General features: G+C 47.3%; 1 protein-coding gene across 17 annotated transcripts in view; it reads left to right on the top strand.

Moving 5' to 3' along the window:
* Positions 1-23,721, top strand: part of LOC119373346 (uncharacterized) — a 273,279-nt gene that overhangs the window by 177,587 nt on the left and 71,971 nt on the right. For 6 of the 17 annotated variants that reach the window (XR_007417885.1, XM_049420281.1, XM_049420277.1 and 3 more), the window contains exon 2: positions 20,819-20,866. The exons of 7 other annotated variants lie outside the window; for them this stretch is intronic. Coding sequence is in view for 9 of the 10 variants with exons in the window: in XM_049420281.1 (XP_049276238.1) it covers positions 20,819-20,866 (48 nt within the window). In the remaining variant the exon portion in view is untranslated. Of the gene's footprint in view, positions 1-12,574; positions 12,744-20,818; positions 20,867-23,721 lie in introns of all 17 variants that reach the window. 4 more of the 17 variants (XM_049420282.1, XM_049420278.1, XM_049420286.1 and 1 more) reach the window with 1 other exon arrangement.

Below are 23,721 nucleotides of genomic sequence, written 5' to 3'. Positions count from 1 at the left end.
CCGTCGGGTCGTCGTATAGGGCCTGGAGGACTTCTGGTCGCAATGATGAGGGCACGACGAGAAGGTAGTCGGTTCGAAGGGGCGAGAAGTTCTTCTTGAGGAGAACACCGTTCCGTAAGAAAAACGACGGCAGTCCTCGCTTGAATACCTTCGGGACAACGGCGGTCTTGCACTCGAGGTACTCAATAAGGCCCCCCAGTTCCGCGTCGGCCCGTTGCCTTTCGGCGAAGTCGTCGGCACTTATAGTTCCGAGGAAGCAGTCATCGTCGTCGTCTTGCGGCGGCGCGTCGACGGGGGCACGAGACAGGCAGTCGGCGTCAGAGTGTTTTCGTCCGGACTTGTACACGACGGTAATATCGAACTCTTGAAGCCTCAGACTCCATCGTGCGAGACGACCTGAAGGGTCCTTCAAGTTAGCTAGCCAACATAAGGCGTGATGGTCACTGACAACTTTGAAGGGGCTGCCATAGAGGTAGGGGCGAAACTTTGACGTAGCCCAGAGGATGGCAAGGCATTCCTTTTCTGTTGTGGAATAGTTTGCTCCTGCCTTGGATAGTGACCGGCTAGCATAACTGATAACCCTTTCAAGCCCGTCAGTCTTTTGCACAAGGACGGCACCGAGTCCTACGCTGCTTGCGTCGGTGTGTATTTCCGTATCGACGCTATCGTCGAAGTGCGCAAGTATGGGTGGCGTCTGCAGGCGTCGTTTAAGTTCTTGAAAGGCTTGCACTTGCGCCGTTTCCCACCTGAATTCCACGTTATTCTTCGTGAGAAGCGTCAGTGGTTCGGCGATACGTGAAAAGTTTTTAACGAAGCGCCTGTAATAGGCGCATAAGCCGAGAAATCGGCGCACGGCCTTCTTGTCGGTGGGTGGCGTGAAGTCGGCGATGGCAGCTGTTTTCCGCGGGTCTGGGCGCACTCCAGACTTGCTGATCACATGACCCAGAAACAAGAGCTCGTCGTACGCGAATCGGCACTTTTCTGGCTTTAGGGTCCGTCCAGAGGCCTTGATTGCTTGAAGTACTGCCTCAAGCCGCCGGATATGCTCGTCGAAGGTCGAGGAAAACACGACGACGTCGTCCAAATACACAAGGCACGTCTGCCACTTCAATCCGGCCAGTACGGTGTCCATGACGCGCTGGAACGTCGCGAGGCTTCCCTTTGAGAAGGCGATGCGAACGGGTCCCGATTAAGCTATCGGGCTCTTATCCTGAGCCGAAGCTCAAGCGCTCTCCAACTTTTTACAGCAGAGCTGTTCTTCTCGAGGTTGGCCGTGTGTCGCAGGCTGTAGGCTTATGCACTGCGCGATATTGTCACGTGGTTCTGACGGTGAAGTTTGCAGCAAGTATGGGAATACAGGTGCTTATTTGGGCGAACTTGTGCGTGGCAAATGAAAAGTCAACGCAGAAGCGATTCATGCTGTACTCTGTCGCCGCCGTCGAGTAATGTCATCAATGGTAAGGCACGTCGGAAATTTATACATGTGGCATCGAAGATTACACCTTATCGTTGGTGACCGCGTTAGCAGCGTTAGTTCCAGGATAATCTCTTCTGTTCGCATTGCGCGCTCAAGCTAATCATACAAATCCAAAACAATCGGTAGTGTATGACATTCCGACGCCGCGCGCACGACATTGTTGTACGCGAAACGGGTCGGCTACATGAAAGCGCGCGGGGCATTATCAGCATGATGCAAGTAAATGCCGCTTCTCCCACATAATGGATACGCAAAAGCACAGCAATTCATTGGAGATGAGCCTTGAAAGAATGAAAACTAGTTGAACAGGGATTGTCGTTGGAGCCAACGTTTCCAAATGCGGATTTTTCTTCGTCAACTGCCTTCACGGAGGGCAGTCCACTTGTCGAAACCAGCGACATACCATGTTCAAGTATTTTGAGAGGTGTATACTAACAAGTGCAATAAACTAGATAAATAAGAATATTCTTACTGATCCACGAAATAATTTGTAACCTGCACTTCTACATTACAGTTTGACGGAGAGGTATTACCATATCTGTATCCGGTTACCAGCAGCTGGTGAGTAGAGAAATTTTGTACGTTTAGAACCGCAGGCGTGGTACAAGCACAGTACAAGACATATATGCCATTGGTGAATTGTAATGTAGTAACCATAGAATATTCTGGTCACGAATAGTTCTCAACCTGATGAGAGCGAGGGCCAAATTCCCTACAAGAACCGGCCAACCCTGCAAGTTGTCAGAATAAAAATGCCAAGTTTAGAATTATAATAATAATATCTGGGTTTAATATCCCAAAACCACGATATGATTCTGAGAGACGCCGTACTGGAGGGCTTCGGAAACTTTCACCACCTGGGGTTCGTTAACGTGCACCTAAATCTAAGTACATGGGCCTGAAAAATCTTCGCGTCCATCGAAAGTGCAGACGCCGCGGCCGGCATTCGGTCTCGCGAACTTCGGGTCACCAGTCGAGAGCCATAAACACTAAATCACCGTGGCTAGAATACTCTGGCTAGAATTATCCTATTCGCTAGAATTACCCTAGTTTAGAATTACCCTCGATAATAAGAATGAAGATTTCAAACAAGAAGAAATTATCACTCTCCCGGACCTGGGAAGACTTAATGGAAAATGACAACAGATGAACAAAAATAGAAGAAAATGACTAGCCCAACATGAAAATTAGAATTGGCTGAGGTAAGACACATATCAACAAAAATTCGGCATCAGGTGCATCAAAAACATAGAAGCAACAGTAAAAAAAAACAAAACAGCATTAAAATAGCTAAAAGCGGACTCTACACAGGGCGGGCCGAAATGCACGCACTAAAAGATAAGCAAGGCAAGCTTAGCAATTTTTCCAGTGACATAGTCAAGGTGGCTCAAAAACTGAAATGCGAAGTCTACAGTTGACAGATAAGTCATCCAAGCTTACATGAAATCAAATCAGCCAAGTTCAATATGTAAGCACAAATTCTGCCCCAAAAGCCATCAGTATTATCTCCCGCGGAAAAGTGTCCGCAGAAGGCGCCACGACTCTCGATTCAACCATAGAGGGAGGAGATCTTATATTACAGAAACTTGCTACACTCTACACTCATTGTCATTTTCTAAAAATTTTAAATATTCCAGTGAGCTGAAAAAATGCCCCTAATATTTAACACGCAAGGAGAGAGATGTTGAAGGTCTTGAAGCATTTAGAATCACTACGTTAGTTTCAGTACCACAAATATACTTAAGAAAATAATTTCAAAGACGGTAAGAAAAAGTCACAGTTTCAACCACAGGGCGAAGCAATGATGCGATAGCAACAAATTGTAGTGTTACACGAAGTGAGGCTGGCCGCTAACTGTTTTGTATCCGATATTGCATAATACACAACGCTGGTGTAGAGATACGGACTGCTCCAGGTGCGATGCTCTCCGCATAGTCACTTCGCGTTGAGAACGCAGCACGTAGAATGGTATACGAGCCGCCCGCTGTGATGGCTTTCGAGGTAGCGCGCCGCGGCAGCGATCGCGACCGCGCCCTTAGATTCAAATTTCAAAGTTGCTCCTCGCGTGACACTCCGCGCCCCCCCCCTTCTCGCGTGTTCGCTCTTATAAGGCTCGTTAAAGACGGGCGGGACCTTTTCCTGTCGCTTCGATGGCAGACCTCCCGAGCGGGGTGAGGTTAGCACTTGCAGCCTCCGAGCGACGGAAATGGCCGGCACGTTTGATCTCTGCTTTCAGCCGCGTTCGTCGCCCCCGCTCGCGCGCTTTACCCGTTGTAAAACACACAGTGCGCGGGAGGATCTTTTCAATTTGGACTTCATACAGGAAGGACATGACGGTGAGCGCGACGGCAAAAACCCGTCGAGAGTGCCCATATAATTGCTATCGCAATAAACAGTACATTTTAGCTAAACTAGAGGAAGCCGGTTCAGGAAAGGTTTCCCTAGAATGTATCCAGCCACGTGATCGATAAGGAAGTAGAGAAGTCCACTCGGTACGAGGCACCCCTATATAAAGCGTTCTGGACTACAGAAGGGCATTCGAATCAGTACAGATACCATCGGTCGTGTAGTCGTTAGGTCACCATGACTACATGAACTAACTCCGCTACATTACATGTGAAGAGCTGAAGAAGACATAGAACATCTCCTTGTACAGTGCAAAAATTATGCTGTTCCCCGTAAAAATTCTTAGAAAATCTAAACAGATTGGGTAGACGTCCGCTATCATTGGCAAAAGTGTTGGTTCCATGGCCAACAGAAACATTCCAAACATTGCTGCACGCGCCCTAGTGCACTTTTTTAGAAGAGTCGGAAATATCAAAAAAGATACTGATTCACTTTTGTAATTCTTAAAATTGAGATACTTCTCGTCACATGCTTCGCGTTGTCTCTTGTGATTCAAGACAGCTGTGTTTAAAGTGCGGGAAGGGGCCCAGTGATATTTGATGGCATTGTACCAAGGACAGTGAGATGAACTCTTCGGCAAAGTGCGAACGTTTATTTTGTGTCTGTGTGTGAACATTGTTCTCGACACGTGGACATTATGCAGGACGTGAGAACATTCCTTTTATAAAAGGACATTACCGTGAGTGAGTTTTACAGTACTCTACTTTATTTATAAGTTCGTGACGCAAATTAATAAGTAAGGGAAGAGGAGTAAGCCGGAGCCATGTATAGCAACCAGTCTCTCCTTAAACACATTTATAAAAACACGGGTATACCGGGTGTTTGGCGCAACTAGAACTAATCGTTTGAAAAATGTGGTTCACCGGGACTGATTAAAGCACTACATAACCTTTGCTGGGATGTGGCGCTCGCTAGAGTAGGTTTATATTGTGCTTAATTACTTCAGACCTAAAGTCACTTACGCACTGTTTGTAATATTCCACTCTATGCCCAAGGCGTTTTACAGCGAAAGCTTTTATGAGATCATTTCACCGGCCGTTTTTGACGCCGTAGTTGTCGCCGCTGCCGCCGTTGTCCGTAACCAGTATCGCTCGAAATAAGAAAAAAAAAACGAAATAGAAAAAATTCCAGGATGGAACGAGGTTCGAACCTGGGCCCTATGCGTGGAAGCCCAGTATTCAACCTCTGACCATGCTGGTGCTTGAAACTGCTTTGCAAAAAGGTCCTATCACAGGCTTCATCTCGGGAAGGAACCACATTAGCATATGCCAGTATAGCGTGGTAGAAGAGTAAAATAAGCACCAAGCGTCGCAAAACGCGAATTCTGTAACCAGGCTGTCACACAATGCGAATTGCGCAACCGAGTAGGTTGTTGAATGCTTCCAACCCATTACAAAGGGCTCTGCCATAATTCTTCATCGTCATCAGGCACAGCATCAGTAAAGTGCGCATAATGCCTTACATGCGTTAGCAGGTACCAACGCTCTCCGTAGAATGACGAAAAATGGCACAGTGCCTGCTGCCCTACGTCTCAAAAATTACGATTTATAGCGTAGTGGGTTCCTCGCAAGTTCACTTGGATTGGTTGCCAAAGAAGCCCATAAGCGCATAATCCATTTCCTCGGGGTCTGCGTAAAGTTCTTCACCCCCCCCCCGTCTCTCTCCCACGTCAACGTATGTTATACAGCATGATGGGAGAGGGACATAGCGACCGGGCGTCACCTAATGCAAATTACATAACTGGTGGGCCGTTTAAAAGCTTCCAACTCATTACAAAGAGCTCAGCCATAATTCTTCATCGTCATTAGTCGTCGCGTCAACAAAGTGCACATAATGCCTACAGAGGTGTAGCTGGTGCCTGGCTTCTCCGCAGAATGACAAAATAATGGCTTAGAAGGTGCTTCCCAACTTCACAAAAATTGAGATTTATGGGGTAGTGGGTACCTTTCTAGTGTACTTGTATTGTAGCCCCAAGAGAGCTTACAACGCGCTCTAGAAACGCCGTTCTTTCCAGCTTTCGCTGTGACTGTGCTGCGGTTTCAGCGCAGGCCTGGCGTTTTTATTCTGTAGAAGAGAGCATTCCAAAACGAGTGGTTCACGTGTATTTAAACTAAGCCCGTGACATATAAACAATCCCACGTGAATACGCTCACGCCCAGCCGTATGCAGGGTTCACAACGTGCTTCGACCGAAATAACCATTCGCGTGACCGGTGTCAAAGTGAGCGGCAGTAGCTTTAAGCATCGGCTTCACAGGAGGGCATACATCTGGAGTAGGCAGACGGCAAAGAACCGCTATCGTCCCTGATAATAGAAAGATTGAAGGTCCGCGCGCGCACGGTACTTCCGCTGAAACGTCGGAGGCCGAATAAACCTCCCTACTCCTGTTGCGATATATATATATATATATATATATATATATATATATATATATATATATATATATATATATAATATATATATATATATATATATAAGTGCAGATATGGTTCACTGGGCCAGTTCTTCTCGGGTAATGGGTATAATACAACGGAGGCGTTGTCAACAATGATATAATATCTATTTTCCAACAGTTTCGGGAGGGGAACCTCCCTTCCTCGGTCGATGAGTTAAAACTGACGTCGAAGTTCCGTCTTGCTTCTTGCCGCGTCGCTCTTGCCTTCAAGGACATTGCAGAGAGTGGGGGAGATAGATTACGAGAAGAAGAAAAAAAAGAAACAAGGAGAGAGAAGAACACCGACGAAGTCAGAAACGAGGCGAGAAAAAAAAAACGCTAACTGTGTATGGCATGAAGTCGTTGAAGGTGTTTGTCGGTTCGCGTCGGGCGCAGGGCCACCCAAAATTGTTTGTCGCGGAGGGGCAGAATGAGGGACCTGAGGGAAGAGTGTCCCCTTAATGGGTCGGCATAACGCCTTTCGTCTCCGCCCGCTCCCTGTGAATAGGCTCCAAGTGGTAGAGGAGCGTAAGCACTTTACATTGTACTAGTGAAAAACATAAAGAAAAATAAACAAAAAAGGGAGAAGGAAAAGCAAGAAAGTAAACGACACTGCACACGTACGAGCCAGTCAAGAAATAGACATGGTCCCAATTATGATTCCGTGTTGCCAAATTCATTTTCGCTTATCTCTCGGAGGCAGGAGAGTCTTCCAGGGTCCTCATTGATGCCGGCTGTTAATGTTCTAAATTTACAGATAAAATATGCCTCACGTTGTTCGCGCGCGCGCGTGTTTTGGAAACCGGACTGTAAAAGAGTTACGCTGATATTTTCAAAGCTGTAATTTGGCAAGCGCAGATGTCTGATAGGGTAGCTTCGGCGGTGAAGTGACGTGGTACCGGTGATTATTAAACCGCAGCCGAAATGGCGTGTCCGTTTGGCCGATGTATTCTTGCCCGCAGACGTTACAATGTAACATGTATATCACATTGCTGGAGTCACAATTTAGGTTTTGGGTAATGTTGAATTTGAAATCTGAGAACTTGCCTTTGATTCAGGCGTTGTGACCATGTGTGGGCATACCTTGCAACAAGCTTTTCCGCGGGGGGCGGCACCCTGGCTCAATTTTGGCGGGTTGGTTTTTGCTCTGACAAGAATGTCTTTCAGGTGTTTATCCCTGCGGTACACCACGCGAGGTGGCTCCGCGAAGATGGAAGTCAGTCGTTTGCTTTGCCTAAGCATGTTGAAGTGGCGGGAAGTATGTTGTTAACTCGTGGCACCGATGAGGAGTAAGTTAGTACAAGATTTGTTTGGGAAGTTGTTTTGGATACTGTTTTTGGCTCCGTAATTATGTCATTCCGGTTCACGTTGCGAGCACGTAGTATGGCATCGTCAATAATGTCTTCGGGATAATTTTGTTGTGATAGAGAATTCTTTAGGCGTTCTGCGTGTTTGTCAAATTCCTATATATCGGTGCATATTCTTCGATACCGGTAGGCCTGACAATATGGAATACACGTCTTGCAATGTCTTGGATGGCTACTGTTGAAATGTAGGTACAATTGCCGGTTTTTAGGCTTTCTGTAAAGGTTTGTTGAAAGGCGTTCATTTTTGACAGAAACAGTCACGTCCAAGAAGTTAATGCTAGTTTTAGAAATGCTATGCGTGAATTTAATTGATGGGGGAGCTCGTTGAAATCCCATATGAACTGTTGAAGGCTCCCCTCATCGTGGTTCCATATATGAATATTTCGTCCAAGAATCTTCTGTAATACAAAAGTTTCAAGGCGCGCCCCTCAATAAATGGGATTTCAAGACATGACATAAAGGTGCTTGCAAAGTTCGGGGCCATTATTTGCCCATTGCAGTGCCACTGGCCTGAAGGAAGTGCTTGCCAATAAACTCAAAATGGTTATGGTTTAACACAAGGTCGAGAAGTTTAGACAGTACCTCGCCACTTACACCGGTCGATGAGTCAACTTCACATACTCAGAAACCGTAGCCCCAATTCCGTCGCGGTGGGGTATGTTAGTGTACAGTGAGCAGACGTCCATGGTCACCAGGAAGCTATCAACTGGGATGTTGAGACTAGAAGTTTCGCGGATGAAATGGTTTGTGTCCTTTTGGTAAGAGGGAAAAGGTCGGTGGGATGTCTTTTATCAGGGAATTAATGAATTCTTGCTTTTCGTTTCTTTTTCTCTCTTGTTTATTTTTTGTTCATGTTTTTCACTACTTGCACAATGTAAAGTGCTTACGCTCCTCTACCACTTGGAGCCTATTCACAGGGAGCGCGCGGAGGTGAAAGGCGGTATGGAGACCCATTAAGGGGACACTCTTCCCTCAGGTGCCTCATTCTGCCCTTCGCGACAACAATTTTCGGTGGCCTGCGCCCGACGCGAACCGAAAACACCTTCAACGACTTCATGCCATACACAGTTAGCGTTCTTTTTCTCGCCTCGTTTTCTGATTCGTCGGTGTTCTTCTCTCTCCTTTTTTCTTTTTTTTTCTTTTTTCCTTTTTTTCTTTTTCTCGTAATCTATCTCCCCCACTCTCTGAAACGTCCTTGAAGGCGAGAGCGACGCGGCAAGAAGCAAGACCGAACTTCGACGTCAGTTTTAACACAAAGTCCCGAGGAAGGGAGGTCCCCTCCCGAAACTGTTGAATAATAAATATTATATCATTGTTGGCAACGCCTCCGTTGTATTATACCCATCTATATATATATATATATATATAATATCTATATATATATATTATATATATATATATATATATATATAATTATATATATATATATATATATATATATATTAATATATATATATATATATATATATAATATATATATATACGGTAGAAAAACAGGTCGACAAACGTGCGAAACACAAGTTTTACTAACGTTTCTGCAGGAGGGCCTGCCTTCGTCATAGTGAATGGTTACAGATGCCACGCAGGCCACATGTATCAGCCGCTTCTTTGCGTATCACACGGCTAAGTCGTTATCAGTAGTTTAAGAAACAAGGTTATACATCACTATTATACAATAGTGAATTGGCACGTATTAGATACCTTAGAACTTGTGCAATGAACTAGGTCTACAAGATAAACTGCGCACGCAGTCGCTCACTTGGCCATAAATGCAGCAGTATAATCGCAGCCGAAAGACATTCAGCAGGACTTTAAAAAAGAAAAAAAAGTTAGAGAGATAAAAACAAAATCAAAAAGCACGCAAAGCGAAATGGATACGAGTAAAATCATGAAGCGATAAAGGCCATGGACATTATGTACGTAATAACTGACAATAGGTCAACATCGTGCAAAAATACACACCAACCAGTAACACAAAACGGAGATTTACTAAGGCGACATGGAAGTAAGCGTACCGGGGCTCTCGTTCATGCCGTTAGAAATTGTTTTGAATTTATGAATTAGGAACGACTCTCACTTCACGTTCATGGTGTGATTTAAAACTCGATTTCAGTATTGCAACCATAATGTTACTGAAAGAATAACCAGCCTCGGTGACATGCCTTGAAATTGGTAAGTTAGGAAGGACATGCACATGAGCTTTATGATTATTGAAACGGTATCGAAAAGCAGTTTCGGTTTGACCTATGTATTGTACATGACAGATTGAGCATTCTAGCAAGTAAACGACATTTGCAGTGTCACAAGTAAAACTGCCCTTAATCATGAATTCGAAGTTAGTCGCAGTACTGACTGCCAGTGTTGTCGTGGTCATGTGCGCACAAACTTTACAGCGGGGTTTTTTACAAGGATGGCAACCAACCGTCTGGATGTTATTGTTCTGTTTGGTTTTAGAGGGAGTTAACAAATCCCGCAAATTTTTTCCTCGTCTGTAGACAACAAGCGGTGGTTCTGGAAACGCTTTTGTAATGCGTTCGCTCTGCATACGTATGTTGTGGTGTTTATGTAGAATAAATGCGACGTTAGGCGCCGATGCGTTTGGGTTAAAACCAAGTTAACCTGTGAATGACTTTTGAATTTTCTTTGGTGACGCAGAGTGCTGCACGGTCTTGTGCGTCGGCGCGCGTCGCTGCGTCATCGACTAACTTGGCCGGATATTTCTGTTTAAGAAGTGCAGTGCGTAGTTGGTTACAGTTGTTATCGAAGTCAGATTGCTCAGAGCAAATTCGCTTAAAGCGTAAGGCCTGGCTGTAAAATATGCTGGATTTGCAATGTCTTTTGTGCTCCATAATGCTCCATAATGCGCCTTTTTATCTTAACCTTAATCAAGACCAGCAGTCAGCGGCAACTTGTGTTCTCGTCCAGTTTACTTTCATCACATCTATATCTCAATTATTACAATACACTTAAAACAGTACAAATAAAGTTTCCTATGCTTCGCTTCATGACCTGTTGGTTTTCATTAAGGTTGTGTCAAACAAAGACACGAGCCCTCGAACATTCCTGGCCTTTTGATGTTGCACCTTCAAATACTAGTTATCAGTGGTTTTAATCCAGTAAGGACATTTACATGAGATACACGACTCACACGAGATATTTTTACCAAGAACTTCCCGTAAAATAGTTTGCGGTGGGAGACCGTGTCAGCCCCTCCCCCCCCCTCCCCTACTACGCCTCTGACCAATAAATAGTCAGGTGGCGCATGAACGCCAGTACGCTGGGATATGTGGAATAGACTTGAGTATAAACGTAAGCCAATATAACGCTGATAGTAATGCAGAATATGAGTAGATAGGAGCCCAACCGTTAATTTTTACCGCCTGCAACTCGAAAGGCTCTAAACATCTATATGCAAACACACGTACTGTACATATAAGGGTGTAATATTAGGCTATTTGTTAAATATAGGTGATTTCACACTCCCACTCCATGGTAACAAATTTTATATAAATACTGAGGTCTTCCTGAGGTCTGCGCAAATTCGAAAAATGAAAACGTCATGCAGTTTCACAACAACGCTGATCCTGCAGAATCATAGGGTAATTGACCTATTTTCGGTAGCGCTAAATACCAACCAAGGCAAACGGTAGCATGCACACTTATGATGTGTCAATTCTCACGACGTCAGGACGATGATGCATACCACAATCAATACAAGGCGAAGTTTTCGAGTCACACATTGACTCCAAGAGGAGTAAAATGAAACTCGTAGCCTACAAATAATTTCATGCTCTGATTAAATTTAAAAAGAAATCACAGTCATCAGATGGAGCCTAAACATTGCTCGGCAGAGGCCCTGATATTAAATCTTAAGGACGCTTGAGCTTCGCCTTCAAGAGCAGAACCCTATAGCGTCATCAGGCCCCGCTCGCATAGTATTCTCATCCGCTTCGCAGCTCACTTCTCGGAAGACACTTCACCGCGTTGCGAGGAAGGGAACGTGTGTGCCCACATCATTGCTCGTTTTGAACTCTCCTAGAATGCATGCTTACTGCCAGTGCAGTTACGCACAACACCATATTTCATCATACTACGAATTAGTAATCATTACCAGCAATTTTTTGTTGGTGTATGTTTGGAAATGTGAGCATCCCAGAAAAGAACTCGGTCAAGCCCGTTGTGATGCCGAGTGTAGATAAGGTTTCGCACTATGTGAAGAAGGTGGCGAACCGTGCTGGGGTGCCTGTCGTCTCCTCCGTTCCAAACAAGCTTGCCGAATAGTGCTCAGATATTCCGGTGATGGAAAGAAAAGTGGTTGTCAGAAAAAACTTGGTACAAAGATTGTTAAATGTATTACTCGGGTTATCTATGACACCCCGTTCACCTACGGCATGCGTATATAAGCAAGACGGATGGTTGTATTGATCACCGGGTGGGAAAGCATTCACGAGCTGTTAGGAGCGGGGGTACTAATTTGGCTGAGCATTGCGCAGGTTGCTGCGCCTATGAGCCGACAGTGAACGAGATAAAGATAAAGATTCTGGGCAGAGGCAGGGACAGGAATGCACTAGAGGTTTTAGTAACGTGCATTCTCAGGAAGGGAGAAGGATTTATGCTAGCGATACGTCCGTGTAGGTTTGTAGGGCAGAGACTTAGTATCTTGAATCTCTTTTCTTGAAGTTATTTTATGCTACGTTAAAATGCGTGTGATTTACTGCACATGTTTCTTTCTATTTGTATATTTGCTGGCGAAGTATCAAATAGAGGTAGATGAAAGTTAGCGCCCGTGTTCTGTCTCTCGTTCTTGCGAATGCCTGCTTCTGCGCTCGAATGTTCCCAAAAGGCTCTTTAACGCGGTCGCGTTAAAGTGCCACTCAATATTCCGTTGCAGGGACTTGGCGTCCGATGTGCTTCCACAAGTCAGTGCGGCAACCGATATTGCTGCGTGAGCACGGGCGTCAGTCATCCTACTTGTCAACCTCTTGCAACAGTCGGCCGACGGTGCAGCAGGGTACTTTTCGGTAACGTGTACCGTCGTTTCTGCCCGTGTAAAAATCCAGGTAATTTCAATTTTTACATACTTAGGGAGCGAAATGCAGGGCCTCAACAGAACGAAATTGCTGTTGTAGCCTTTGCGACAGTCTCTATACACTACGTTTACACACGTCGCAAGGGCGAACAAATGAATGCGATAGCAGCAAATTGGAATGTCACGCGAAGAACGGCAACCACCTCGAAACTTGCAGCGCTCTACTCGAGCACAAAAGACGCACGAAAAAAAAACGTCTGCACGGAAAACGCAACACAGTCACAGCGAAACACGGAAGAGCAGTATTCCTAGAGCCCGTTATAAATTCTCTTGGGGCTAATACAAGTACACTAGGCGAGGTAGCCAGTACGCCAGAAATCATAATTTTTGTGAAGTTAGGAAGCGCCGACTACGCCACTATTCGTCACTTTGCGGAGAGGCGAGGTACTCGCTCCACATCTGTAAGGCATTATGTGCACTTTGTTGATGCGGCGGCTGATGACGGTGAACATTTATTGCTGAGCACTTTGTAATGGACTGGAAGCTTTAAACGACCAACTAGTGACGTAATTGGCATTGCGTGACACCCGGTCGTTATTTTATCCTCCTAACACGCTATATAAGATATGTTAACGTGAGAAAGAGCGGGAGAGAGAGAGGAAAAGAACTTTATTGAGGCCCTCAGGAAATGTGTCTTGGGAAGCTTATGAGTTTCCTTGGCAATTACAAATACACTTGCGAGGTACCCACTATGCTATTAATCATTATAATTTTTGTGAAGGAGGGAAGCAAGCACTATGCCATTTTTCGTCATTCTACGAAGAACTCTGGCACCCGCTGTACATATGTAAGGCATTATGTGCACTTTGCTGATGCGGAGGCTGATGACCATGAACATTTATTGCTGAGCCCTAGGTTATGGGGTGGAAGCTTTAAACGACCAACTAGTTACGTAATTCGCATTGTGTGACGCCTGGTTACAGAATTAGCTTTCTGTTACGCCTAGTTGTTATTTTACTCTTCTACCACGCTATATTACATATGTTAATGTGGTTCCTTCCCGACATGAAGCCTGTATAGGGTCTTTTTGCAAAGCAGTTTCAAGCACTGGCATGGCTCCGAGGTAGAACACTGGGCTCCCACGCAGAGGGCCCTGGTTCGAACCTCGTTCCATCTTGGATTTCCTTTTTTTTTCTTATTTCGTGCGATAGCGGTTACGAACACCGGCGGCGGCGGACAAATACGGCGCCAAAAACGGCCGTTGTTTTGATCTCATAACAGCTTTCGCTGTAAAAGATGCACCGGACTAATACGCACATTTGTAATAAATACCATGGAAGAGAAATGAACGACCGCAAAGTAACAACTCCAACACCCTGAGACTAGCAGCGCTCTGCTCAAACACAATGACGGAGGCACGAAACGAACACGCAGGTATACACAGGATGAGCTCGAACAACTCTCCCAGTTGTTACTTTGTGTTTGAGCAGCGCGCTGCAAGTGTCGGCTATGCAAAGTCAACTGCCGCTGCTACGGCTTTTCTAGCTAGCAGCTCACTCTATTCGCAAATGCTCCCACTGCAACGAGCAAAGTGAACTTCGTGCGCTCTGTAACTTCAAGGCAAGCTTCCGCAAACGCTCCGAAAAGGGGCCGGGTCACGCCCCACTCGGCGATTGCCGGGACGAGATGCTCACATGTCGGAGTTGTTCGATCCACAGGAAACAAAGAGCGTCTCTGTCTTCCGACCAATGCATATATGGAGGGAGGCCTTCCGGATGCCCCAGGTGAGAAGGAATTCTGCTGCGGGAGTCTACGGTGAGAACTGCAGACGCAGCCGTAGAAGCTCAGGACCTAGCTTGATGTGTTTATCGAGCATGCCGTTCAAAGGCGGATCACCTTATTCATGCGATGAGGTAGCGAACACAACGCGGACCTTTGTAGTCATGGCTTCGCGTCGGACTACCGCATTATGAGGCAAGTAATACACGGTCGGTCCACAGGGGGCAGACGGCGCTCGTCTCTTTGCGTAGCCTTCCTTAAAGTACTCGCTGATGGTGGTATGGTATTCTGGGTGATCTTCCAACCGCTGATGTTGAGGCTGGAGCCTCATTTCAGCAACAGTTCTGTTTGTACAACACGTGAGACCTGGCTTCTTGATCATCAGCGGTACTACGTAGCGTCCTGCACTCTTATGTACCGCGCTACATAAGTGGATGATGCGCTGGATGCTTGCCCACGTCGTCTTGGCCGTCAGTTATACCGATGGCGTCAAAGCGCCACGTCTTTGCTTGGTCTCCAGGCCGGACTTCAGTGCGCCTGTTGTCGAAACAAGGCAGAAACGAGGCAGTTGCACTGATGTTACGCGGTGATGAAGGATGGTAGACGCTAGCGCACAGTCCTTATTACCCATGCAAATATGGTCTCAGTTGCACATAGATTGTCGGCGAAACGCTCGGTGCGTCTGATCACTATCCTCCAGTAATGGTCAAACCGATCAAAACGCTTATCGTGGAGTTTTGTGGTTCGACCCCTTGAGGTTCTTTAGCAGAGGCCAGATTGCGGTCGCGCATCATATTGATAAGTGTTCGCTCTAAAGCGGACCCCTTACTGTTGTTTCCATCCATTTATTGTACAGACCTTTGGCACCTCCAGAGCTTCAAGATTGATGTCAATCGGATCAATACGACCACACAGCGTGAAGTTTACCCTTAGCATTGGTTATGTCATGGGTGGTTTGAGCCGCCGAATGTAAACACGCCTATTTCTTCATATCCAGTGTAAGGCAGGCAAAGCTGCTGTGACACGTCTTTACACATAAAGGTCCACAGGCCGCCGTTGTCAAGCCGCAGTGGCAATGACCAGCGGCCACGGTTTCCAGACTCCAAAACTCAGGCTGTTTGAAGCAACACAGATGGCGAGAGGGTGCTGCTTGCAGGAACCATTGTTACCTGCTTTTCTCGTTATGTGGCCGGCTCTCCTGGTTCGGCTTTAGTCAATTGTGAACTGCACGTTTTTCATGGGCCCCAAATACCACGCAGAGCAGAAACATGACGCCCTGAGCGTCTGTCGCATTTGAGCCTAGCTACGGTTCGGCAGTTGCGAGCAATGTATCACTGTTTTCCGCACTTGAAGCAGCAGTTCTTTTTGGAAAGCCGTTGGCGATTTTATCTGGTTATAGTGTGGTTAGGCAGTCCCGTGTGACGTGTCCTGTGATGCCGCAGAAGATACATATGGTCTGTCTGGGCCTTGATATGGCACCTGGGGTGATGACCGCGCTGTCAGTGCTAGGGCGGGTGGTAGATGAGGCGGTGTCATGATGTCCGCTGCCTCACGGTTTGCTGACGATTTCCATGAAGTGGTTTCTTCACGCGACATCTCAATCTGCTCCCGATTTTCCTCTTCGACTTGAATGAACTTCAGGATTGCCTTCACTTGCTCTTCTGTTGATTGCCCCACACAGTCCGCGATGTCTGTGTCGGCCTTCGTGCGCTTTCGTTACAGGATCGGCCGGTTCTCCGGCAATGAGCGCACCAGTAGTCGGTGCGAAACAACCATGTACTCTGCAGAGAGCACTTCAAGATTGCCCGTACAGCCGGTCTTGAACAGGATTTGCTCCTACACGTCCCACAGTCATGATACTTGCGGTTCAACCGAAAGCAGTCAGTCTATGTGAGCATCAATGAGGAGATCCTTTCGGGCATACTATTCGGTGAGCACCTTGACGGCGAGTTGTGTAGTACGCTTCACTAAGCCGTATTCCTTCGATAGCCCACTTTGCAGTGCCGGCAAATAAAGGCTCGTTCGCACCGGCGACTAGGAACGGCCGCGCGACTAAGTTGGTCGCAAAGCGAATGGTCGCAGACGGTCGCAAATGGCCGTTTTGATTGCAAAGCAACTGCTTTGGCTCATTCGCTCGCTGCTCGATTTTTCAGTCGCGCGACTGCAGTCGCAAACCTTGAACCAATCCGCTGCGCAGGAACAGGACGTCAGCCTATTTTACGGGGCAAGGGTAAAGCGAGCTGTGTATGAGCAGACTTGAATTCTATGTGGCGACGCATATAGGTCGCACGCAGGTGTGAACGTCGGTCGTTTGGAGTCGCTTTCTGACCGCCAGTCGCAAATGGTCGCGCGACCGGTGCTAGTCGCCGGTGTGAACCAGCCTTAAGTCTTCGAGTACATAAACATTTCATTAGCGGTGAGAGCGGGTTGCGTGTGTATAGTCGCCTTGTTGTCAGAACCCCTGCCACCACGGTTCTCACTTAAAGTTTTCGCAAGGCCTCTTGTAGACCCGGTGCTCGTGGCCTATGGTGATCGTTGAGGTATTCACTGGTCACGTCCGAGTGGGCAGCTCCTGTGGACTTGCTGGATCTGTCGCTTGTCTCCGCGTGCCTCGACTGGTTGCCTTCCATGGTTGTAGAACCAACTGATGCACAAGCGTTCAACACGGACCGAAGGCTGGACGGCTTTTATGATCTTGTCGAATATTTCGAAACACCCAAAATGTTCTCGACAAAGTCCTCATCATCCAGGGCGTCGGCGATATTGTCACGTGGTCGTGACGTCGACGAAGACAGCAGTCGGCGTTGTCAAGATGAAACTGTTTATTTTGCCGAACTTGTGGCCGGGAAACGGAAAGTTAGTTTGCAGCAATACACACGGTATGCACTGATAGCGGCGTACAGATCGTCGACCGTCGATCAACTGACCAGCGCTGAAGCGCGTCGGCATTTAAACGTGTGCCGTCGAATTTTCCAGCGTATCGCTGGCTGTCGTGCAAATTCTAGAATAAGCTCGAGTGTGCGCGTCTGCGCGCAATCTTAACAAAACGATCTGCAATGATCGCGAAGGTTCTCGAACAATGAGGCGCGGTTCGCGCTGAGCGTTGCTGACAGTCTTTGTGCCCGAAAACCGAATACGGCAAAAGTAATAAAGAAACGCACGTGGCAATGCCCCCTCTGAAAAAGCATCGTCCCGATGCTTAAAACAGAACAGGCCGATGCATGCAACAATAAATAACAAGAATAAAGCAACAAAGTACAATAAACAATAGCACAAGCACAATAATAAAGCAAAATGACAGTGCTCAGATTTGCTAAAGCGCGTAATATGGTTTGAGGCGCACGACATGGACGACTTCAGGCCGTGCACGGCGCCGCTGAGAGTCGTAATGCCGTCAGGGACAACCTCGTAGTCGAGTGCGCCGAGGCGTCGAAGTACCCTGTACGGTCCGAAGTACCGTCGAAGACTCACTGAGTCCCCGTCGGCGTATGGCGTCCATAACCTATACACGGTCACCGGGTTGGTATCATGTGGCGGTCGTCGAAGGTTTGTCGGCGGCTGCCAGTCGTCTGCGGTTCTTGATCCGTAGGCGGGCGAGCTGTCGTGCTTCTTCGGCGCACTGTAAGTAAGCGGCGGCGTCGAGATTTTCTTCGTCGGTGACGTTTGGTAGCATGGCGTCGAGCGTCGTCGCCGGGCTCCTTCCGTAGACCAACTTGTACGGCGTCATCTGCGTTGTTTCTTCGACGGCCGTGTTGTAGGCGAAGGTCACGTACGGAAGGACGGCGTCCCACGTCTTGTGCTCAACGTCGACGTACATGGCCAGCATGTCCGCGATGGTCTTATTTAGACGTTCGGTGAGGCCATTGGTCTGTGGGTGGTAGGCGGTGGTGCGGCGGTGGCTCGTCTCGCTGTATTTGAAGATCGCCTGAGTTAAGTCCGCAGTAAAGGCGGTACCTCTGTCTGTGATGAGGACCTCTGGGGCGCCATGACGCAAGACGATGTTCTCCACGAAGAACTTGGCTGCCTCGGCGGCACTGCCTTTGGGCAAGGCCTTTGTCTCGGCGTAGCGGGTGAGGTAGTCAGTTGCTACGACGATCCACTTGTTGCCGGAAGTCGACGTCGGGAACGGCCCCAGTAGGTCCATCCCGATTTGCTGGAACGGCCGGTGAGGTGGTTCGATTGGCTGCAGAAGTCCCGCTGGCCTGGTCGGCGGTGTCTTCCGTCGCTGGCAATCTCCGCAAGTCTTAACGTAGAGGGCGACGTCGGCAGCAAGGCGTGGCCAGTAGTATTTTCCTGTATTCTGGCGAGCGTGCGGGAAACCCGAGGTGTCCAGCCGTCGGGTCGTCGTATAGGGCCTGGAGGACTTCTGGTCGCAATGATGAGGGCACGACGAGAAGGTAGTCGGTTCGAAGGGGCGAGAAGTTTCTTCTTGAGGAGAACACCGTTCCGTAAGAAAAACGACGGCAGTCCTCGCTTGAATACCTTCGGGACAACGGCGGTCTTGCACTCGAGGTACTCAATAAGGCCCCCCAGTTCCGCGTCGGCCCGTTGCCTTTCGGCGAAGTCGTCGGCACTTATAGTTCCGAGGAAGCAGTCATCGTCGTCGTCTTGCGGCGGCGCGTCGACGGGGGCACGAGACAGGCAGTCGGCGTCAGAGTGTTTTCGTCCGGACTTGTACACGACGGTAATATCGAACTCTTGAAGCCAGACTCCATCGTGCGAGACGACCTGAAGGGTCCTTCAAGTTAGCTAGCCAACATAAGGCGTGATGGTCACTGACAACTTTGAAGGGCTGCCATAGAGGTAGGGGCGAAACTTTGACGTAGCCCAGAGGATGGCAAGGCATTCCTTTTCTGTTGTGGAATAGTTTGCTCCTGCCTTGGATAGTGACCGGCTAGCATAACTGATAACCCTTTCAAGCCCGTCAGTCTTTTGCACAAGGACGGCACCGAGTCCTACGCTGCTTGCGTCGGTGTGTATTTCCGTATCGACGCTATCGTCGAAGTGCGCAAGTATGGGTGGCGTCTGCAGGCGTCGTTTAAGTTCTTGAAAGGCTTGCACTTGCGCCGTTTCCCACCTGAATTCCACGTTATTCTTCGTGAGAAGCGTCAGTGGTTCGGCGATACGTGAAAAGTTTTTAACGAAGCGCCTGTAATACGCATAAGCCGAGAAATCGGCGCACGGCCTTCTTGTCGGTGGGTGGCGTGAAGTCGGCGATGGCAGCTGTTTTCCGCGGGTCTGGGCGCACTCCAGACTTGCTGATCACATGACCCAGAAACAAGAGCTCGTCGTACGCGAATCGGCACTTTTCTGGCTTTAGGGTCCGTCCAGAGGCCTTGATTGCTTGAAGTACTGCCTCAAGCCGCCGGATATGCTCGTCGAAGGTCGAGGAAAACACGACGACGTCGTCCAAATACACAAGGCACGTCTGCCACTTCAATCCGGCCAGTACGGTGTCCATGACGCGCTGGAACGTCGCGAGGCTTCCCTTTGAGAAGGCGATGCGAACGGGTCCCGATTAAGCTATCGGGCTCTTATCCTGAGCCGAAGCTCAAGCGCTCTCCAACTTTTTACAGCAGAGCTGTTCTTCTCGAGGTTGGCCGTGTGTCGCAGGCTGTAGGCTTATGCACTGCGCGATATTGTCACGTGGTTCTGACGGTGAAGTTTGCAGCAAGTATGGGAAATACAGGTGCTTTATTTGGGCGAACTTGTGCGTGGCAAATGAAAAGTCAACGCAGAAGCGATTCATGCTGTACTCTGTCGCCGGCCGTCGAGTAATGTCATCAATGGTAAGGCACGTCGGAATTTATACATGTGGCATCGAAGATTACAACCTTATCGTTGGTGACCGCGTTAGCAGCGTTAGTTCCAGGATAATCTCTTCTGTTCGCATTGCGCGCTCAAGCTAATCATACAAATCCAAAACAATCGGTAGTGTATGACATTCCGACGCCGCGCGCACGACATTGTTTGTACGCGAAACGGGTCGGCTACATGAAAGCGCGCGGGGCATTATTCAGCATGATGCAAGTAAATGCCGCTTCTCCCACATAATGGATACGCAAAAGCACAGCAATTCATTGGAAGATGGAGCCTTGAAAGAATGAAAACTAGTTGAACAGGGATTGTCGTTGGAGCCAACGTTTCCAAATGCGGATTTTTCTCTTCGTCAACTGCTTCACGGAGGGCAGTCCACTTCGAAACCAGCGACATACCATGTTCAAGTATTTTGAGAGGTGTATACTAACAAGTGCAATAAACTAGATAAATAAGAATATTCTTACTGATCCACGAAATAATTTGTAACCTGCACTTCTACATTTACAGTTTGACGGAGAGGTATTACCATATCTGTATCCCGGTTACCAGCAGCTGGTGAGTAGAGAAATTTTGTACGTTTAGAACCGCAGGCGTGGTACAAGCACAGTACAAGACTATATGCCATTGGTGAATTGTAATGTAGTAACCATAGAATATTCTGGTCACGAATAGTTCTCAACCTGATGAGAGCGAGGGCCAAATTCCCTACAAGAACCGGCCAACCTGCAAGTTGTCAGAATAAAAATGACAAGTTTAGAATATAATAATAATATCTGGGGTTTAATATCCCAAAACCACGATATGATTCTGAGAGACGCCGTACTGGAGGGCTTCGGAAACTTTCACCACCTGGGGTTCGTTAACGTGCACCTAAATCTAAGTACATGGGCCTGAAAAATCTTCGCGTCCATCGAAAGTGCAGACGCCGCGGCCGGCATTCGGTCTCGCGAACTTCGGGTCACCAGTCAGAGCCATAAACACTAAATCACCGTGGCTAGAATTACTCTGGCTAGAATTATCCTATTCGCTAGAATTACCCTAGTTTAGAATTACCCTCGATAATAAGAATGAAGATTTCAAACAAGAAGAAATTATCAACTCTCCCGGACCTGGGAAGACTTAATGGAAAATGACAACAGATGAAACAAAAATAGAAGAAAATGACTAGCCCAACATGAAAATTAGAATTGGCTGAGGTAAGACACATATCAACAAAAATTCGGCATCAGGTGCATCAAAAACATAGAAGCAACAGTAAAAAAAAACAAAACAGCATTAAAATAGCTAAAAGCGGACTCTACACAGGGCGGGCCGAAATGCACGCACTAAAGATAAGCAAGGCAAGCTTAGCAATTTTTCCAGTGACATAGTCAAGGTGGCTCAAAAACTGAAATGCGAAGTCTACAGTTGACAGATAAGTCATCCAAGCTTACATGAAATCAAATCAGCCAAGTTCATATGTAAGCACAAATTCTGCCCCAAAAGCCATCATATTATCTCCCGCGGAAAAGTGTCCGCAGAAGGCGCCACGACTCTCGATTCAACCATAGAGGGAGGAGATCTTATTTACAGAAACTTGCTACACTCTACACTCATTGTCATTTTCTAAAAATTTTAAATATTCCAGTGAGCTGAAAAATGCCCCTAATATTTAACACGCAAGGAGAGAGATGTTGAAGGTCTTGAAGCATTTTAGAATCACTACGTTAGTTTCAGTACCACAAATATACTTAAGAAAATAATTTCAAAGACGGTAAGAAAAAAGTCACAGTTTCACCACAAGGGCGAAGCAATGAATGCGATAGCAACAAATTGTAGTGTTACACGAAGTGAGGCTGGCCGCCTAACTGTTTTGTATCCGATATTGCATAAATACACAACGCTGGTGTAAGAGAATACGGCTGCTCCAGGGAGCGATGCTCTCCGCATAGTCACTTCGCGTTGAGAACGCAGCACGTAGAATGGTATACGAGCCGCCCGCTGTGATGGCTTTCGAGGTAGCGCGCGCGGCAGCGATCGCGACCGCGCCCTTAGATTCAAATTTCAAAGTTGCTCCGCGCAGTGACACTCCGCGCCCCTCCCCCCTTCTCCGCGTGTTTCGCTCTTATAAGGCTCGTTAAAGACGGGCGGGACCTTTCCTGTCGCTTCGATGGCAGACCTCCCGAGCGGGGTGAGGTTATCACTTGCAGCCTCCGAGCGACGGAAATGGGCCGGCACGTTTGATCTCTGCTTCAGCCGCGTTCGTCGCCCCCGCTCGCGCGCTTTTACCCGTTGTAAAACACACAGTGCGCGGGAGGATCTTTTCAATTTGGACTTCATACAGGAGGACATGACGGTGACGGCGACGGCAAAAACCCGTCGAGAGTGCCCATATAATTGCTATCGCAATAAAACAGTACATTTTAGCTAAACTAGAGGAAGCCGGTTCAGGAAAGGTTTCCCTAGAATGTATCACAGCCACTGATCGATAAGGAAGTAGAGAAGTCCACTCGGTACGAGGCACCCCTATATAAAGCGTTCGTGGACTACAGAAGGGCATTCGAATCAGTACAGATACCATCGGTCGTGTAGTCGTTAGGTCACCAATGACTACATGAACTAACTCCGCTACATGTACATGTGAGAGGCTGAAGAAGACATAGAACATCTCCTTGTACAGTGCAAAAATTATGCTGTTCCCCGTAAAAAATTCTTAGAAAATCTAAACAGATTGGGTAGACGTCCGCTATCATTGGCAAAAGGTTGGTTCCATGGCCAACAGAAACATTCCAAAACATTGCTGCACGCGCCCTAGTGCACTTTTTAGAAGAGTCGGAAATATCAAAAATACTGATTCACTTTTGTAATTCTTAAAATTGAGATACTTCTCGTCACATGCTTCGCGTTGTCTCTTGTGATTCAAGACAGCTGTGTTTAAAGTGCGGGAAGGGCCCAGTGATATTTGATGGCATTGTACAAAGGACAGTGAGATGAACTCTTCGGCAAAGTGCGAACGTTTATTTTGTGTCTTGTGTGTGAACATTGTTCTCGACACGTGGACATTATGCATGACGTGAGAACATTCCTTTTATAAAGGACATTACCGTGAGTGAGTTTTACAGTACTCTACTTTTATTTATAAGTTCGTGACGCAAATTAATAAGTAAGGGAAGAGGAGTAGCCGGAGCCATGTATAGGCACCAGTCTCTCTCCTTAAACACATTTATAAAAAACACGGGTATACCGGGTGTTTGGCGCAACTAGAACTAATCGTTTGAAAAATGTGGTTCACCGGGACTGATTAAAGCACTACATAACCTTTGCTGGGATGTGGCGCTCGCTATAGTAGGTTTATATTGTGCTTAATTACTTCAGAACCTAAAGTCACTTACGCAAATGTTTTTAATATTCCACTCTATGCCCAAGCGCGT

The sequence above is a fragment of the Rhipicephalus sanguineus genome, chromosome 11 (assembly GCF_013339695.2).
Source record: "Rhipicephalus sanguineus isolate Rsan-2018 chromosome 11, BIME_Rsan_1.4, whole genome shotgun sequence".
Taxonomy (NCBI): domain Eukaryota; kingdom Metazoa; phylum Arthropoda; class Arachnida; order Ixodida; family Ixodidae; genus Rhipicephalus; species Rhipicephalus sanguineus.
Note: the sequence above shows the minus strand (reverse complement) of the source record. Positions and strands in the feature narration are given on the sequence as shown.